Source organism: Ochotona curzoniae, unplaced genomic scaffold (assembly GCF_017591425.1).
Source record: "Ochotona curzoniae isolate NIBS_2020 unplaced genomic scaffold, NIBS_Ocur_1.0 contig_1, whole genome shotgun sequence".
NCBI classification, from domain to species: domain Eukaryota; kingdom Metazoa; phylum Chordata; class Mammalia; order Lagomorpha; family Ochotonidae; genus Ochotona; species Ochotona curzoniae.
The window spans coordinates 34,981,480-35,002,038 of NW_024464918.1; the positions used below are offsets into that span (position 1 = coordinate 34,981,480).

At 39.2% G+C, this 20,559-nt stretch overlaps 1 protein-coding gene across 19 annotated transcripts in view; it reads right to left on the reverse strand.

Moving 5' to 3' along the window:
• The window catches only part of RAPGEF6 (Rap guanine nucleotide exchange factor 6), a 156,658-nt gene that overhangs the window by 43,437 nt on the left and 92,662 nt on the right, over window positions 1-20,559 (reverse strand). For 17 of the 19 annotated variants that reach the window (XR_005882945.1, XM_040971209.1, XM_040971235.1 and 14 more), the window contains 4 exons: window positions 17,773-18,013; window positions 12,834-12,991; window positions 4,770-5,010; window positions 2,755-3,138 (listed from right to left, as the gene is read on the reverse strand). Coding sequence is in view for 18 of the 19 variants with exons in the window: in XM_040971209.1 (XP_040827143.1) it covers window positions 2,755-3,138; window positions 4,770-5,010; window positions 12,834-12,991; window positions 17,773-18,013 (1,024 nt within the window). In the remaining variant the exon portion in view is untranslated. Of the gene's footprint in view, window positions 1-2,754; window positions 3,139-4,769; window positions 5,011-9,462; window positions 9,478-12,833; window positions 12,992-17,772; window positions 18,014-20,559 lie in introns of all 19 variants that reach the window. The other 2 variants (XM_040971138.1, XM_040971285.1) reach the window with 1 other exon arrangement.

Sequence of the window (20,559 nt, forward strand, 5' to 3'; positions counted from 1 at the left end):
TCTCTCTGGTCGGCTCTGAGACCCTCACAGGAAATGGAAGGCCTCAAACATATCTGCAGACCCCACAGAATGGAGGCCTCTTCGCCACCCCACTATTCAGACAAGAGTGAGGAGCACTGTGGACCAAGTACAGCCACACGCTGATCACGCACTGTCAGACCCCCCCCCCCCCTTCCTCGTTAGGAATCTGAGAACAGAGCAGTACGTGCCATCTCCTGCTCGGCACATCGCAAAGCAAGATCCTCCTTCCTCCCACCATGCCATGATATGGGGACTGGCTTATCGGGTTGGGGGAAGGGGCCACATATTTTTGGTTGCTCAATACAATGCCTCCAAATATGGTTGTCAATGTGTTATGTAATAAAGACAATTTGAATATTCTCAGGAAATGCAATTCAAGTAAGTTTTCAAAACTAACAAGAAAAAATAAACTTCAACCAAGAGATTATTAGAAAAAAATCACAAGAAAAACACTGTGATAAGTAGTATAAGATGGAACAGGCTTGGTAAACTATGGCTTATGGGAATGAAAAAAAAAGAGTGAGTGAAGTAAATGTACTAACACAGAAACTTAAATGAGTACAACAGGCTAATTTGTTCATTTTACATGCAGGCTGATTTACAACATCAATATAAAAGATGATACTTCAGGCTCACCAAACAATGAGACAAGTTAGGTCCCTTGCCTGTGTCCGAATTTCATTAGATATTTACTGAAATGCCTCAACGATATTAAATCCTCAAATTTGGAGTCAATGGGACATTGGCATTAAAATACACAAACCAACAAATTATACCACAAGTCAATTCACTTATAAAAAAGATACAAAAATTCTAAATAGCAAAGATTATTTTTATAATAAATCTGAAGAAAAACTGACCATAATTACATGGAGCTCATGCTGAATTAGAAAGAACTTACAGTAATAAAGAGAAGAAAAAACGTACAGTAAGAGAAAAAGTCTTATGCTTACTTTAGATGCTAAAACATTCTTAGAACATCAGTAACACAACACAACACAACACAACACAACGTAACGTAACAGTAACATTAACAAACGCATAACGCTTCATCCAGGGACAGTACAATGTTTAATGGAGAAATACTGGAACCACAAACCATGTACAAATGTCCATAATTAAAATTAATATTGAAAATTTGAGTATCAACAGAAAAATAGGATAAGGAAATACATACATGAAATGAAACAGGCAAACATCACTTGAGGAAAATTAGACTGTATAAATAAAAACCTTAATAATACTTAAGATTAGAAAAAATAAGAGCATGCAGCCTACCTACAAAATTAACACAAACATTAGAATACACAAAATCAGTAACTAGTAAGAAATGTAAAAATTCTACTCATAGCAGCAATGAAACACATTGAACATTCAAAAAAATGTTCAAGATTTTATAGGAACAAAGCTATAAAATCCACAGGAAAAATAAGAAAAAAATGGAAAAAGCCATTGTTATAAAGGTATCAAGTGTTTGATAAATCATTCTATGTAATTACTATAATCCCAATAAAACAAACGAGACTTATAAAAATAACTAGAGAATTGATTTCGGTTTTGTGTCACTTCCTGTCTATATCCTGTTTTTCACCAACTTTAGGAGTCCTCTGATCTTGAGCTGAAGCAGTTCAGGTTCTTTCATGGATGCTTTCTATGCCAACAGGCTCAATCCCCAGGCAGCTACATGTTTGTCTACAGCATCTCTGTCCCAGTGTTCTAAAGTCAGCTGCGAAAAACTATGGCATCAGTAGGCTTCTTCATTTTAGCGATGAGAAAACCAGTCTTTCGTTTTCCGCACACTGCTACACGTGGGAGAGGTGAAATTCAAATACAGATTCAACTGACTCAAAACAGTCACTTTAAACTGACACCTGTTCCATACTGCTACTGAACCTGTTACCTTAACTGTCATGACTAAAGAGTCCTTATCAATGCTTCACTTATATCTCACACGAGCAATAGGTGCAAAATATCTTCCATTCTTCTATATGATTGGTTAATGTGCAATTATGTTGCTATATACATACATGCACATGCACTTTTATAAAAAGAACTAACCACAACTCTGCCTTTTTAGAATTCAGATTTTCTTGCAGAAAGCCTTTTGTTGGTCACCAATGTGCAGAAATGACATTTGGTCAGAAAATGGATTGCCTGGAATTGGCTGCTCAGAGAGAGTGACTTATAAATACAGAACTTTTAAGCATGTGTGTGGGGGGGCGGAGGCAAGACAGAAAGACAGACAGACAGACACACACACACACACACGCTTCCCCCATCTGCTGGCTCTCCCGCAAAGGCCTGGCATGGCTGGGGCAATTTTGTAATTCTAATGTTCACTGCAGCAATTCCCTCAGGCAAACAGGAAGCATGTACCAAATGGTCACTATCACCACTGCTGGTGTCATTTCACAATAACATTTTTATGTCAGAGTGCTGAGATGATACTGTGATTTTTTTCAGCATCAAATCATGGTAAAGCAGTATTTAAATATGCACACTATCAAGGTCAGAATATGAATACCTGCAGCAGGATACACATTTAAACAAAGTATAACTGTTCACAGAAGGGAAAGAAACAAATACCACCTAGAACATAGTAATAGAGAAGTACCTAACAATATTCTAATAATATTACTTTTCTTGGATATTTAATACTTAAGCATAAAATCAACAACACATGTCATGACAAAATCAAATACAGGTATTTTGCACCTAATTGTATAAACCTACCTTATTATTGCAAACATGGAATTGAAGTTTTTACACTCCCGACAATGAAGTGCAATTTTAATAAAATGCTTAATAAGTTTCATTCGCTTGAGCTGATTTGATTCAGTCAAAATCTCCGAGGCAACCCAGAATGTTTCTTGGTTCACAATGTCTTCGAATGCTTTCAAGTGAGTATTCCCTATTTTGGAATCTAACTTAAAAAGATCATCAATGTACTCAGTAGGCTCAATGTTCCGGAACAAATCGAAGTCCCTCATTGACAGCTGGGCGGCGACCTCAATGGTGCTGAGCTGCAGCATGGAGAGCTGACTCTCCTTCACCAGCTCCTGAGCATCTTCATCGGAACACAGGGTTTCTGTTTCCATGTTATTTTTTAAATAGTACCTAAAAGGAGAAAAAAATAGTTTAACATGTTTATAAATGTAATTTAAAATGTGTAAGAACACATTCTCTTTTTTTTTTCCCCAAGTCAGATTTACAGCGAGAAGAAGAGACAGAGAAAGACCTTCCATCCATTGGTCCACTCCCCAAGTTGCCACGATGGCCAAAGCTGGGTCCATCTGAAACCAGGAGCCAGGAGCCTCCTCCGGGTCTCCCACGCAGGTGCAGGGTCCCCAGGCTTTGGGCCGTTCTTGACTGCTTTCTCAGGCCACAAGCAGGGAACTGGAAGGGAAGTGGAGCAGCTGGGACACGAATCAGCGCCCATAAGGGATTCCGGAGCATGCAAGGTGAGGACTTTAGCCACCCGGCCACCATGCAAAGCCCAACACATTTCCTTTTTATTCCTAAATCAGTTGCCTGCAATGCTGGCATCCCATATGGGAGCCTGTTCAAGTCCTTGGTGCTCTACTTCCAACCTACCTTTCTCCTAATGGCCTGGGGAAAGCAGCAGCAGATAGCCCAATGTGTGGGTCCCAGAGACTCAAGCAAGAGGCCTAGAAGAATCTCTAGGCTTCCGCTTGGCCCAGCATCAACCACTGTAGCCATTTGGTGAAATGAATCGACAGATCCAAGATCGCCCTCATTCTGTCTCTCCAACTCCTTCATAATAAGTAAAATCTTTACAAATTCTGATTAAATGAAAATGAATACCTAAGTAGGCTGTTTAAATCTCTATCACAGTTGTTAATATACTGATTTTCTTTTATTCTTTCTCAATTTCCAAATGAAGTAAATGGATGAGACAGGTCAGGTACTAAAATAAAACCTTACAACTACTAATGTACCTTGACCTCCCCGCTTTCCCCCCCAAATGTAAGAAGAAACTGAGTAATACACATACTTATGGGGTGTGGAAATGTTGTCCTCTGAGCTAAAAATGGAGACTTCTCTGTTAGTAACTGCTACACATGTGGGAAACCCAGCTTGGATTCCTCACTCCTTGTTTTAGCCTTGGACCACCTTGGGCCACTGTAGGCACTGGGGGAATCAAACTGCAGATGAAGTGCACGCTCTCATCCTTGCTTTCTCTGTGTCTGTCTCTCACCCTTCTACGTTGGGGAAGGATGCTAATGGCCTAAGGATCCTTTTATGTAGTTACGGAAACAAGAAAAGTTTGGGAGAGGCAAAACCTGCTTCAACTTTAGAGGAAATCCAGTGGCACCAACATATGTCAGTGTTTCTACAGAGTATTTCTTCGGTGTGGGCATTACCTTCGTGGTTAATATGTCTCAGTATCCCCCCGGAATTCATGTGTATTACAATAAGCTCCAGTGGCTAAGCTCAGCTTTCTTCCAGTATCAACCTGAAAGGCAGTGGAGATGGCTCAAGTAATAGAATTCCTGTCCCCTGGATTCTAGTTCCTGTCACTTCAGGGACCTAGACTGTCATTCTCGTTATGGACACTATGCTCGCCAAATCCCAGCCACTTCAAGCATCTGTGGAATCAACCAGGGGACAACAGCTGTCTATCAGCACAAAATTCTGCACACCTATAACAAGAGAAAATCTTCACAAGACACATCTGCAAATACGCTTACTGAAAGAGAAGCACCCGCAACAATAAGCTTGTATACCTTCCATTCAGTTGAATTCTGTCGGCTAACTTGGAGAACTGGTCTGGAAGTCTTCTCTGCTTTATGACTCCCTCAGGTGTAACAGAAACTTCACACAGAGAGTAAGTGTCAGATGCGCCAGTCAAGCCAAATTCATGCACAGCATGACAAACAACTTCCTTCGCTGTAGTATCTTTACTGATGATGATGTAGCAACTCTGCTGATCTGCTTTGAATACTCTTATAACTTGATCAGGAATATCTACATAAACACAAAGATGTCACTTATTATTTTCAAAAAAATTACTTTTAAACTCTCCAAAGAGCAATCTGGAATACAGTAATTTTTCTAAATATTTCTATTTCAGGCAGCAGATGAAAAGAAATCATGATTGCATTTATTGATAAGTAAATGCACCAATTTTGGACAAGTGATATAAAATGTATTTTACAAGTGATAAACATTAGAATATATATATATGAAATATATAATATAATATATATATAATTTGGAAAGCAAAAATATTTTCATGTAGTATATTATAAATACTGACTTGATTAAATGTTCTTCTATAATTTTAACTTGAATTATAGTACCTTATAAAATGACGAAGGTATTTCAATTATTCAAGCCTCTAATGGCATTCAGTCTTTTTTTTTTTTAACGGTTTATTTATTTTTATTGGAAAGGCAGATATATATAGAGAGGAGAGGCAGAGAGGAAGATCTTCTGTCCAATGGTTCACTCCCCAAGTAGCTACAACGCTTAGAGCTGAGCCAATCCAAAGCCAGGAGCTTCTTTCAGGTCTCCCATGTGAGTGCAGGGTCCCAAAGCTTTGGGCCGTCCTCTACTGCCTTTCCAGACCACAGGCAGGGAGCTGGATGGGAAGCAGGGCTGCCAGGATTAGAAATGGCACCCATATGGGATCCCAGCGCGTGCAAGGCGAGGACTTGAACCACTACGCTATTGCGCTGGGCCCCAGTCATTCTCTATTATCATAAATAACGTAACAGAAATTATTACCCCTATTTCAAATGCTCATTTGATCCTGCCAAAGCAACCACAGACTCAAAGCTCAGTAGCTGCATAGCAGCCTAACTTTAAAGTTAATTTTGAAGGCCCATGAATGATGTACATATCTATATGGTCCATGGCAGAAGAAAGGTTCTCTACCCTAACACACTTCAGCAGGCAAACTGATTATCTTCTTAGGGAGAAACCTTTCCAAGACAATTTCCATGATTCTGCCAAATTGTCCCTTAAAACCACACAGTGTAGGCATAAAAACTTGGTCACATCTCAATTAGAATTATTAATGTTTTAGTATCCCATTTTGAAAGTCTTCTGTATTTCCTCCCTCTAAATATATTCCCATATTTTGGTTTACATTTGTTGGTAATTAGTAATGAATTAATGAAATTAAGGAAATTTCAATGAAATAAAAAAGATGAGACTGACTCCCAGAACTGGGAGGTTCAATTGATGGATAAACATCAATTTAACTTGAGGGAGTCTAAGCCAACACATTAAATGTTCTCTGTGTCTACTGTCAAGTCGGAAACAGAATGCCTCATTCACTCACAGTCTGCAGGGATTCATGAAACGGTCTTTTCCTGATGTATTCAAGGGCTGAAGTCACCAAATGCCTTTGACGCAGGTTCCCTGAGAGTGAGTCAGTCAGCCCCACGTACATGGCTGACATCATCATGTTTCTAAGGCTTCAAGGCTTACGATCTGTCTGAAACACCAAGGTCACACACGCTGCCCCACCCTGGGCTGCAACATTATGGCAAACAGCCTGGAGACTGAAGCTGGCCGAGAGTCAGACACCAGACAGAAATGCCTCACCAGCCTTTCTGACAGTGTGCTGCTGTGGCCCGTCGGGCTCCCACCCTCCTCAGAAACACAAGTCCCAGCTGTGCTGGGCCCCACAGCTGGATGAATTCACCAAGTCTCTGGGGGCTGAGGCTCAGCCAGTGACACCAGTTAACTTGGGGAAATAGGGAGATGCTTTTTTCTTTTTTTCTCTTTTTAAAGGATTGCAGGAGCCCACGCACTTGACCCATCTTCTGCTGCTTTCCAACACATTAGCAACGAGCTGGATGGAAAGTAGAGCAGGTGGGACTAGAGTCAGTGCTCACAGCCAGAGGCAATGGCACATGGACTTGTGCCACACCATCACCTAGAGATAGCTTCACTCCTCTTGTATTCCAGACCCTGACTCACAAACACGGCATGGGAACTGGCATACACAGCACCTATATACCGTATGGTGCATCTTATTCAACGCTGTCAGAGTGACACTGTAACAGCCGCTTGTTCCCTAGGTGAAAGTCAAACTGCTAAGCAGTAAAGTCTTCAACAGATCTGCAAATGGGATTACCGAAACCGTAAAAACCCAAACTCTGATGAATCTCCCAGGAAGCCAACACGGAAAATTACGAGGTATTAGAGAAAAAGGTGTCTCTACATGGATACCACCCACAGTGTCAATCTTTTTTGATTTTAGAATTATTGCATTTATAACTCCATAACATTCTTCATAAACATGGCTGTTGTCAGTGGGAGAATCACATATAAAGAGTCTCAAAAAGTTCAGGGAAAAGGCAATTTTTGACTTAAAAAATATTTTGCACTAAAATTTTCAAAATTTCGGGCCCGGCGCAGTGGCGCAAGTGGTTAAAGGTCCTCGCCTTGCACCCCCGGGATCCCATATGGGCGCCGGTTCTAATCCCGGCAGCCCCGCTTCCCTTCCAGCTCCCTGCCTGTGGCCTGGGAAAGCAGTCGAGGACGGCCCAAAGCTTTGGGACCCTGCACCCGCGTGGGAGACCCGGAAGAGGCTCCTGGCTTTGGGATCGGCATAGTATCGGCCCGTTGCGGCTCACTTGGGGAGTGAATCATCGGACGGAAGATCTTCCTCTCTCTCCACCTCTCTGTATATCTGCCTTTCCAATGAAAAAATAATAAAAATAAATCTTTAAAACAAAAAAAAATTTTCAAAATTTCAATGTCCATGAACTTTCTGACGTATCATTTAAATGCAAATCAGCACAGTATTCAGTGCATGTTCAAATGTTGACTGGATAAATTACAAATATGAAGTTGGAACAAAGTTAAATAAAAAAGATGAATTGAATCATTTAAATTCTAGGTGTGAAGCTGCAATGCACTTATGGGAAACAACATCTAAGAAGACTGAGGACACGGTATTTCTTAGTTTTAGTAGTCACACTTCATTTTTTAGAAATCTACAATAGGTAATCAAGTGAGGAGTAAGAACCTTAGACATCTGGATTATCACTGCTAACTACAATCCTGCGCGCGCACACACACACAGACTGAAGGATTTATGGAATGACCCTGAAACTACAGTAAAATCAGAGTAATCTTTCTGTGTTTAATGCCATCTTTAAAAAACTTGCCTTTTCATTTTGCTTTAACTTGTTAAATGCTGAACAGAGACACATGAATGCCTGTTAGGTGTCAGTTTAACAAATGGCAACACTGTGTCTGCTCTATTGGAATTTGCATTCAAGTGGCAAAGGCTAGTTCAAAGCACCATAACCCACAGAGAAAAGCACCACAAAGCCAACAAAGGGCAGCGGGTGAGTGGGACTGCTACTCCGAATTCTGTTAAGAGCCAAGAAGCAAGTTCTTTTCACTACTGCAGCCCCTAAAAGCAAACTCTGTATGACTGTGCAAGTGTCCATATAATGAGACAGAAAACAAATCTCCACACAATTTTTAATGCTAAAATTCAAAATAATGCAAACAGAATGTGTTTAAAGACAAGTAAACAAAGACTTGCACAACACTGCAAGTAACCACTAACGAGGAACTGGCTGAAAAAAATCAGCTTAACCAAGAAGTTTACTAGAATGATACAATTTGATGTAGAAAAACAAAGTGAAATGGGTAAGGAGAAGAAAACTGTAGCATCTCAACTAAGGTGAAGGCAATGGCACAAATATTTTATGCAAAATCAAGCTCACCAAAGGATAAACAAATAAATTACAATTATAAATTCTGGGGAGTGTAGACCTTCATATTTTATCAACTTCCTCTAGTTTTTAAAAATACTATGATTACAGGTTCCTTTATAAAAAAAAAAAGATTAGTAAAAATCCAAAATAATGAGGAATTATTTACGACTGTAAATGAATTAGATAAAGGCATTTGCTATTAAATGAAAATAAAGAGTAAGCAAGAAGTTTTAAATGCAGATTCAGATCCTTTAAGCCACCACTTGCAATGCCAGTATCCTCTACCCGAGTGCTCGTTTCAGTCCTGTTGGCTCCACTTCCGCCTCCCTGTTAACATGCCCAGGAAGGCAGTGGATGATGACCCAAATGAGTCCACCACCCACATGGGAGGTCTGGGTGGCGTTTCAGTGAACTAGGGGATGCAAGGTCTCTCTCTTCCTTCCTCTGTCTGGGTCATTTTGACTGTTAAATAAAATTTATCTTAAACAGTTTCAAACTCCATAATGGCTATCCTTTGAATTCTTCAAGTTTCACCTTGTGTATGTTAAAGAACTCCAAAAACATCACAGTTACAGAAAAGCACATATACTCTAATTCCACACCAATATAAAGCATATTTTCAAAAGAAATGATTAAAAGGATCAATGCCAATATTGGCTATTATCACTTGACTTTCAAAAAGCAACAAGCCACAACACACACACAAGCAACAGAACACCATGATACTTACAGTACAAACCAACAGCTACAGGCAGCAAAAATAAAGCAAAATCATAAAACAATCAGCAATCAGGAGCAAACTATTAAACAGTTCTGCAAGTCTGCTGAGGAGTTTCATTTAATACAAACTTTAAACATGCAGCATAATGCTGAGCTCAAGGCTCAATAATGTGAACCAAACTTGGTTGATGTCACACACATGACAATATACATATTTATCCTATATAACTAAATTTCAGTGCTTATTGTATATTATTACATGAAGCACTGAATCTGGAATTAATTGTTATATTGTTTTCAACATAAATAAAAATACCACTGCCATGTAGAAGGTCTTTCACAAAGTCACACATTTGGGGATTTAAATGTAATGTTTAAGTTAAATACCTATCATATTTTTGTTTATATTGCTGGTATGTGGGCACTGTTCTAAACAGGCATAGCAGCTATTCCCTGAACAGATTTAGAAATGCAACTTCAGTTCTTCAGACTTAATCCATCTCAAATCAAGCTGAACAGCATTTCTTCAGAGATCTCAATTTTAGCTCCCACAAATATAAGAATTTGAGTTGTAATAATTTCAACCTCTTTCCTTAGTTCTCCCAGCTAAGTCAGCCAATTACTTCCCTCATCTCTCCTTAAAATCCCAACCTTTTCTCCTGTTTCAGACTGACTTCCTATACAAATGGCAAAAATATAGCAATAAAAACAATTAATTCTAGTAATCCTATGTCCCTATAATACTTATCAAAGGATGCTGTCTGAATCTGAGTTTCAGTAGCCTGGAAATATTCTGTATATCGTCTATGGATGTGTAAGAAGTATACAATCACACAAAAATGGGAACAAATTTCTAACCTATAAAAAGGCAAATAATAAAATCCAGAAAAATATGAAAGATGAACAAAACTTCTAATCACCCAAGCAGGCAAGAACACAGAGTCCCGCAGGAACATGCCGTCCTTGGGCACGACAGCAGCAAGCACAGAGCAGAGGACCTGAGAGGGCGCTTCATCTCAGGGACATCCCCGCAGCCTGAAAGGAACTGCCTGCATACGCCAGACATGCGTCCCAGTTTGCAAATGGGTTTGATGATGCTTCAGCTTGCTTTTATACTAAACCAAGGAGCAATTAACTTGAAGCCTTGGTAACAATGCTTACATTAATTTTTCATCAAACAACCTACTACAAAAACCACTGCAAGTTTCTAAGCAAAGTAATGTCTCATTAAAATCTCCATTCTAGAATGTTCCTTCTGTATTTATCTGGTTTAACATTTTAAGCATTAAGTAGTGTTGGATTTTACCAGCTTCCTTCTCGGCATCTAATGAGATAATCCTACGGTTTTTAATTCTTCCTTTTCTTGATGCAATGTATCATATTTATTGATTTGTTAAGCCATCCCTGCATGCCAGTGGTAAACCCCATCTGCTCCGGGTTAATGATAGTTCTGATGGATTGTTGGCTAGTATTTCGTTGAGCATTTTTTAATCTGTGTTCATCAGGGATGTTGGTCTGTAGTTCTCTTTTTCTACATTTTCTACCTTTGCTGATACCTACAATGCCATGTTACACTTAAATAGCAGAATGTTAAACTTTCAATTGTTACTAAAGAACTATATAACTGTGATTATATGGGGAGAAAATGTTAGCAGAGGAAAACAGGGAGGGAGGAAGGTGGAGGAGGAATCCCTGTACCTACAGAACTGTGTCATGGAAATAATAAAAAAGAAAAAGTAAATCTTTATTCTAGAAAGAACTCTGGACCATGAAGCAAATGAATGGGTTTGCTTATCTCTAGTGGTTAAGATGTAAGTGAAATAAACAGGAAGCAACAAAGCACAGGAAAATATTCACTAAACATTGTTTCCACACTATACCCCTGGGGATTTCATGAGATGAACTTTACTATTATAGTTCCTTCTAACACCGAGATTTATGTAATCCAGTTTTCTTCCTTAACACTGGTTGCTAGGAACCTTATAGGGTTAAAAACCAGAGCTGAGTTACAGCTACACTGATCTTTGTAGAAGTATTTTTGCTTTCTCTCCTTAGACTCAATTGCATATTTACAATTTTAAAAATGTATCTTTAAGAGTCCTTTAAAAAAAGTTTTATTTAAGAGGCATATTTACAGAAAAGGACAGAGAAAGTGCACGTGTGTTGTGTGAGAAAGAAAGAGAGAGAGAGAAAGAGGGAGAGTGAGAGAGAATGTTCTATCTGCTGGATCACTGCTCAAATGGCCATAATGGCTGCAGCTGAGCCAATCCAAAACTAGGGGCCAAGAACTTCAAGTCTTCCAAATGGGTGCAGGATTCCAAGCTATCCTCCTCTGCTTTCTCAGGGAATAAGCAGAGAATTGGATCAGAAGTGGGGCACTGGGACAGAGACTGGTGCCCATATGGGATGCCTGTGCTTCAAATGGAGGATTAACCTGTAATGCCACTGTGCCGCTCCCAACTTTTAAATTATTTGTGTCTTTTATGGAAAGCCACATCATATTTTTCTGTCACCAATACTCAGATGTGGAAAATTTAACTTTACACCCCAAACTGAAATCTAAAACCATGAAAAAGATGCTCTAATAATATAATAAAAATGCATGACAAGAACCATTTCAGCTTCAGATATTGGGGGAAATATCCATAGTTTTAGAAAACTATTAGCATATTTTTGTAAATCACAGAGGAAGCTAAGTAAGGCCACTTAAAAAATAATGTACCTTAGGGCCCAGCAATGTGGCCTAGCAGCTTAAGTCCTCGCCTTGAACACGCCGGGAACCCATATGGTCACTGGTTCTAATCCCAGTAGCTCTACTTCCCATCTAACTCTCTACTTGTGGCCTGGGAAGGCAGTCGAGGATGGCCCAAAGCTTTGGGACCCTGTATCCGTGTGGGAGACCTGGAGGAAAGTTCCTGGCTCTTGGCTTCAGATCAGTGCAGCACTGGCCATTGCGCTCACTTGGGGAGTGAATCAGCAGACAGAAGATCTTCCTGTCTCTCCTCTCTCTATATCTGACTTTCCAATAAAAATAAATAAATCTTTTTTTTTTTTAAAAAAGTACCTTCTTGTCCTCTCTGACAAAACCTCCTGTTTGTCTATAGAGTGTCTCTGTCTCTCTATGCCTGGAAAAGTATTAGCAAAAGAAACCCAATGTGTGGAAAGAGGAGAGTCATTTTTGTTTTAACTGTAGTTCTGTTTCATTCTGGAGGCCCTAACTCCCAAAAGAAGATTAAAAATATGTATTTTTCCTTTTAGTTTTTACACCATGTCAAAAACTAGAAACAAAAAAAGCTACTGGTAGATCTGGCATTTGCACAAAGTTCAATTATTTATTTGTTCATCTGGTACCGCAGCAACGTAAGATTACATAAGCTTTACCTGAAGGGTTGGAAAAATCCAGCATGCTCGTGGTGGGCTGCAGGAGGTCAGGACTGCTGGAGGAGAGGGTCCCAGGAATGGGCATGATGGCCAGACTGTGCCTGCAGTGCCTTGTTCCCACAATGCTGTCATCCTGTGACTGACTCAGGCCTCCATCACTTCAAAAGAATGTCACACATCACTTTAAAGTAATTGAAGGCATTCACGTAGCAAGCCCTTGTTCTTTATGCACTAAAAACTAACAAAATTAACTTCATATGGTGATTTCAGCAGTAAGATAAAAATGTTAAAGCAATTAAAAAATGACAACTGTAATTATGAAAACAGCCATAAATTATCTGCAACAGTTATATTTAAATACAACTGACACTACCTATATTATCTTAAAGAAATTATCATGTTAGTATCTACTGGTTTGAATACAGAAGCTCAATGGAATCCCTTGAAGTAAGTGCACGAGTGTATCATCCAACACACACAGCTGCCACACAGGAACATACCCTGGCTTTAACCGCTTTCTTTTGGTGACCTTCCAGGCAAAAGACAAAGCTGGTCTAAACCCGAACCTAAATTATGGCAGGCTGCAGGTAACAATACAACAAACTCAAGTGACAAACTAAGAGATTTTAAGATACAGAAGAAACACAGATGTCAACAGAAGGGGGAGTTTTTGGTCTTTAAACTATTCAAAAGGCGTTATTCCTTCTGTGATCTCTCAAACCTTAACATTTGGCTGTTTTCCAGACAAAAAACAAAGACCAGAAGAGAAAGCAAGTCGGCTAAAGCAAATTCCCTTGAATGGTTTCAAACGTATTAATTAAATAATCACACCTAAGTAGTCAAATTTTTCTGTTAGAATGTTTTAGAAAGCATCACACAGCCAACTGACAAAAGTAAAATCAAAGACACATAACACTTTTTTTTACTTATGCTTTAGATAACCTCAGAGATAATGTTAGCCTAAATTTCAAGCACAACCCTAATTGAGAGACAGCTGTACAACAACACAGGACAGCAATTAAAAAAAAAAAATTGTTTCTCTGCATTTCTCTGCCTTTACAATGAATTAAAAATTTTTGAAAGTTTTAAAAAAAGATTCACACTGGCATCTTTTATCAAACACTGTTTCTGTCTGGGGCTGCACTTAAACTAACATTAATGTCCTCAATTCATGACTTCCAGCAGCTGCCACACACAGACCACACAATACTTAGCTTTTACTACAGAAAGGATTATAAACAGCTATAAAAAACTACAGAAAATATGCTACAACTATAAAATTTATTTAATTAGGAAACTGTGCAAGACGAGAGGAAGTGTTAAGAAAGCTAACGAGATGTTAGCAAAGAAAAGAGGCCAGAACAAGCCGTGAGGAGTCGGGGCGAAGCATGAGGCATAGGAGAAAACAAAGCGTGGTGCCTCAAGAACAAGCAAGGCATCAAGACAGATCCCAGCGATGGCTGCTGGACCCCACTTTTGTTTTCCTCATTTCCAAGTGTGAACAATACTGTCTACCTCAAAGACAACTGCAAGAATTAAATCAGGGGACACAGGAGTCTGGGCACAGAGGAAAACAGGGTGCTATTTTTACAACTGCTGTTTAGCTTCGTTGCTGACCCCCATGCCACACACAAGAGTCCTTCAGTCTGATTCCCAGCTTCCTGCCAATGCAGACAGCCAGGCGTGATGACTCAGCGAACCAGCTTCCTACCATGCACAGAGGCCTGGCTTCCCCAGCTCAGCCCAGTCACTGCAGGTGTTTGTGGAATCAAGCAGTAGCTCTCTGCTTCTCCATGAAGTGTTTTAAAACGTCAGCAAAAGAGAGTACTTTCCCTAAAACTGAGAGCAGTATAAACTTAGGAAAAATATTATACTTGTTTACACTTAGAAGTACAGGGGATAGGGAACTACAGAAACCGGAAATACTTTCCCAGGGACAGTATTTACAAAAGAATGAGTAATGAATTTTGTAGAAAACAAATGAGATTAAGAACAAAATTCTTCATGTTTCCAATCATCTGTATCAAGTTAAATGATGTATTTTCAAGATTGTGAATAAGATTTCAGCAAAAAGAACATTTTTCCCTTTTTGCTTGAATTTAAAATACTTTTACACAATACAGTAGCACTGCTAGGTTTACTGGCAATGGGGAAGAGAACTGTTGATACAAATTCCTAAATAAGAAATTGAAACCATTTTATCTTTTTCTCAATGCTTTAAATTGTATCTTTTAAAAAGATTTATTCATTTTTATTGGAAAGGCAGATATACAGATAGGAGGAGAGAGAGAGCAAGATCTTCCAGGAGCCAGGAGCCAGGAGCCAGTTCCAGGCCTCCCATATGGGTGCAGGGTTGCAAGGGTTTTACTGTCCTCAACTGCTTTTCCAGCTGGATGGGAGCTGGATAGGAAACAGTGTTGCCGGAATTAGAACTGGTTCCCAAGGTCGGGCACAACAGCGCAGTGGTTAAAGTTCTTGCTTTGAACGTGCTGGGATCCCATATGGATGCTGGTTCTAATCCCAATTCCCATCTAGCTCCCCTGCTTGTGACCTGAGAATGCAGCTGAGGAAGGCCTAAAGCTTTGGGACCCTGCACCCGTGTGGGAGACCCAATTGAAGGTCCGGGATCCTGGCTTTGGATTGGCTCAACTCTAGCTATTGTAGCCACTTGGGGAGTGAATCATTGGACGGAAGATCTTCCTCTCTGTCTCTCCTCCTCCTCTCTGTATATCTGACTTTCCAATTAAAATAAATAAAATCTTAAAAAAAAAACGCACCCATATGATATCATGGGGCATTGAAGGCGAGGACTTCAGCTGCCTGTGAGGTCCTTAAATTTTATTTTATATACAACTCACAAAGTCCAACAACAAACACAATAAATAGAACTGTACATGCATGTTTAAAATAAATACTTTTTAAAATACATAGGCAGAAAAATCTGCTCAACATGTGTGCAGACATGAGTGTTGATCAAAAAAGGAACTGGCAGATCACACATCCCCAGTATTACTACACTGCCTCCTCTGGATGTTCAGCCTCCAGGCTCTGCTATCACCTTGAGTTTGGCATCTGCAGTTTGGCAACTGCAAACATCCTCCAATCCTGCCTAGAAACTTGCCCTCTTTGCCACCCAAAGAGTTGTTCTCTATAATTTCTCAATAAAGGATGTTTCAAGTTTTCCCCTATTGTCAGTTCGCTCAGCCTCTCCTCCTGCCTCCACCAGACACTGCTGCCCTTCAAGCACATTGACTCCTGTCCGTAGCAAGTATTTTTTCTTCTATGAGCCTCTCTGGTCCCCATTCTGTTGTCAAACCATTTCTACTACCACCCAGATCAAACACCTGCTTCTCCTTCCCAATTCATGCCATCTAGCTGTCATTTCCCAAACGTCCTCATAATTGGCAAAATGTGAACAAACTGTCTTTGTTCACTGCTTTCCTCTTCACCTTGTTCTGCTGGTCATTCCCTATAACCCAAAACCAACACAGAAATTCTAAACTGGCAGCCATCTGACTTCTGACCACTTTTTCCTAAATCCTATTTTAGTTACTTAATTTTTGGTCATAAAATTATGGACTTTAATAAACCCAGCAAAATTACATGACCAACAAGACTATCAATTCTAGATATTCTACTGTTTGACCTAGATACTCTTGCAATTCTTTGGCCTTCCCTTGTTTTCAAATACCCTTTCCAAGCATTCCTTGGCCTGTTCATTAGACTTTATACTCACTGTCTGGGTATCAACAAGTCTGCTGTGCTTTCCTTTGTTCTATTCAAATGATAAAGTATCAACTCTAGCTGAAAAACCCTGTCAGCTGGGTATGGTGTTCTGGTGCATCGCACTAAGCTGCCATCTGCAAAACTGGCATTCAACGTAAGTCCAGGTGCAAATCCTGGGTGTTTGCTTCTGATCCAACTCCCTGGAATTCCAGCTCATCGCTGTTATCATTTGGGAGAATGAATCAGCAGGCAGAGGAGCTCTGTTAAGTTTAAATAAATAAATAAATAAGTCTTTAAAAACAAAACAGAACTATGCTTGTTGATACCTCTCCTCATCCCTGTATCTATCTCTAGTAGATCAAGATTGCTAGATATTTTCATCCTTGTAATACATGACCAGAAACCATGTAATACATGACCCAAAACTCAACATAGAATCTCAGCACGAGACAAACGGAAATCATTGCATCTTCCGAGATGCCTTGTGCTGTTCTGAAACAGACTATCTCGTCAAGTTTCCAACTTTTCCTACGACATACTGTGAGAATTTTACTTTACATTGTATTGGTGGAAAGAAATCTTTTGCGGGGGGAGGGTGAGAAAATCTTTGAGATTTTTGAAGAAACATTGAAGACTATGTGCCTGAATATGCTTTCGTTCTTTCACTGATTCACTCAATGTCTTGACTTCAACAAGTACTACATTTGATTAGAATTTTTTGTTTTGCTACTATAAAACACAGAAAAACATAATATTGCTCATCCTGAAATCTGACACTTCAGTGGACTGATAAACAGCATTTCAGAGAACTTAATTTGAATTTTAAATCTTTATATGTCACTTAGATTCAGGGTTATTTTACTACAAAACAGAAAACACATTTGATTAAAAAAAAAGGCAGCAATAAATGTGTCTGGCTATTCAGGGTGTGTGAACTTAAAGACAGGAGTATTAAAATTGGTCCTAAAGTACATAAAAATCTATTCCATAAAATAAAACTGTCTTTGTAGAGTTGAAAGAATGCTAATGGAAGGTTACATAATCTAACAGTGGTTAACTTCTCAGAAGTGACAGAAGTTCATGCTTTCCTATTTAAATATTGCTGAAGGATTTCATGATTAATTAGTTGTGCAAAAGGAAAAACTGACCCAAATCTCATAAAACAAAAACTTTACAATCAATACAAAAATTGCTACATACTAGTATTACCTACCTGAACAGTTTTGGAGGCAAGATACTAAATCGTGTCTTATCCAAAATTTTCCTGATTTTGTTTCTTCCTCCTGAAACAGTATTTGCTTTGACCTTCTTATTTGCTTTCTCCTGTGATGTTTGGTCAATATCCCCCGGCACATCCTGGATGGAATGACGATTACTTTTTTTTTCAGCGATTTTGGGAATATGAGGAATCCCGCACTTCTCCTGTTCAGCCCTGCTGAGTAGTTCTTTGAACACTGTACAAATAAACAAATAGTCACTTCTTTTTCTCACTACAAAGTTTTTATAACAAAGCTTAAGAATAAACACAGGTGCTTCTTATCTTTTTTTCAGAGCACCATTCAATCAAACATCACATTTATACCTATCTTTTGTTTACCAGCTTCATTTGCTTAATTTTTCAGTTACCAGCATGATGGTATTTCTGATATCACTCAAAAGTGATAACAGTAAGTCAGTTGGGGGCAACTGGAGAGGAAGTGGGCAGGTTGTTAACATGTTTAGAATATATAGCAAGACTTGTAAGTAACAATCAACACACTGTATATCAAAGCAGTTGTTCAGATTCTGGTGACACATGATATGGTCAAATGAGAGCTGAACATTCTGGAGAACTGTCAGAGAGGGTTCAGCCACAGGGGCCGCTGTGTGCAGCACACTTCAGAAACACTCATCGTCAGAAACGTGCCCAATGAACCCAACCACAGACAGCGACCTTCTCCACTGCTTAGCAGTTAAAAGCAAGCAAGAGTTTCTCACAGCATCAAAGGACTGTAAGAAAAATGCCTTCAGAGCTGCCGTTACAGCAGTTAACAGCTCAATCCTTAGTTCTAACATACGAACGTTTTTCAGGGTTTAACCAGGATGATGATACTGTAATACCAAATCACAGAACAACTTTCAGAAATTATTTTTTTCACCTCAAAAAAATGAAAACAACTAGGAATACTTTTTCAAGGATATTGTGCTTTAAACAAAATATATTCTGTTCCTTTCAAAATCTTTTTTAAAATTTCACTTTATTTTTACTATTTTTTTATACTATAAGCTGCTAAACATAAAAATGAAGTCAGGTGTGTGGACAGTGCAGCCTGCTTGGCCACATAAGGCTTGGGCATTCACTGGGTCTGGTCCTAGGAAGGCAACCATAGGAAAGCCTCAAAATTCAATGAAATTTCAAGTGACTAAGTTTTAAATTGATAATTTTGTATGACCTGTCAATGTATTAATGTCCTAAATACCCAAATGCCCTTTGGTAGGGAAAAAAGCTCCCTACTCCAGATTTAAACCTTCTTTGTCAGCTTTCCCTTCTGTTGGTTTTGTACCCGAGAGTTCCACACAGCATGATCTCAGCTCCATTTCACTGTATGCCAATTACTAGTGCTTTATTGGGGACTTCACATCTGGATGAAGCTGTTGTAGTTTCAGAAATATTTTCAAGTATCTTTTAAATGCTCGTCCCCTTGCTTAGCAGCAAGAGACTGGTTGCCTGTGATACAACAGCCCGTAGTGGTACTCTGCCTAACTCTGGCACAGTGAGTGACTTGCAATCCCTAACAGCTGTTTTGCAAACAAAAAACAAATGACGGAGCTCTTTCTGAAGTCCTGGGAAAAATGTAAAGAATCAGCTGCAGATAACCTTGTAACAGGAACACAAGCAGATCAACTCAGATCAACAGGGGAGTCATCTTATGGTTCACTGTTATGAGACACACGTCCAATGATGTATCAGTAACCATTTCCGGAAATGTTATATATGTGTTCATGAGCAGGAGGTCTGCTGATTACTACGCTTGGGTACTCTGCTTGGCTGATCGCATTCTACTGGGATAAAGGAGAAACTGACTGTGACGCCTCCCTTTCTGTGGCACCGTGTAACCATTAGCTTCTGCCACAAGTGTTTCAAGGGTATGGCTCCTTTGCCGTTTGCATTCCTCACATCAACTTTCTCTGTCTCCCACTTCCTGTGTTGTTAAACACTACGCTATGCTGTCTACATTTTTCATATATAATATTTGATCCCATTTACCAATCACGGGACTGGTACAAGATTTTAAAGTGTAAGCTCCTCTTAAGAACTCTAGTTGGAGAAACTAAAGCCTGGAGAGTTAGTTTCCCAAGCAAGCAGAGCAAGCTCAGCTTTGTGTTTTTCAAAACTGGTATTCTGGTTTAACCAAACACCAGAAAACAAACAAACAAAAACATGTGAAGCCTTACTTACACTATAGTAAAATATTAATGGGAAATTGCCAACACAAATAAGTTGTGAATTACAAACTTCGTAACACACTGTACATTTCTGTGTAAAAATGTTACCTCTAGTTCCTTTGCTGTGTTTTCACCATACTGATTAAGCATATATGAAATGTGCACTTTAACTAAATCACTTGGGTGTTTTTGTTGTTCTTGTTGTTAGCTTTTAGGAAAGATACTACCAGCTGATTTCATTAAACACAACAGGATTTCTGCTGAAATTCTGAGCACAACAGTAAGCAGCCCTTAAGAAGTAAAAAGGGGGAAAAAATCTGAGGGTTGTGTACATTACAATTAGAGAAGTTAAGCGTTTATTTTAGTAATCATCCCAGTGGAGAGGAAGTGTGAGTTTTGCAGTTTTTGTTTTGCTTTTTGCCTCACATTAGCTCCTCCTTTTAATGTACTTCATCATAATGAAACTTAAAACATTTGGAATTTCTCCTCTTTTTATCTGAGTTCTTTTGGCTGAACTACATTCCAAATGTTTTAAATCTGTAACACACAACTTATTAAATTCAATGCTCTACTC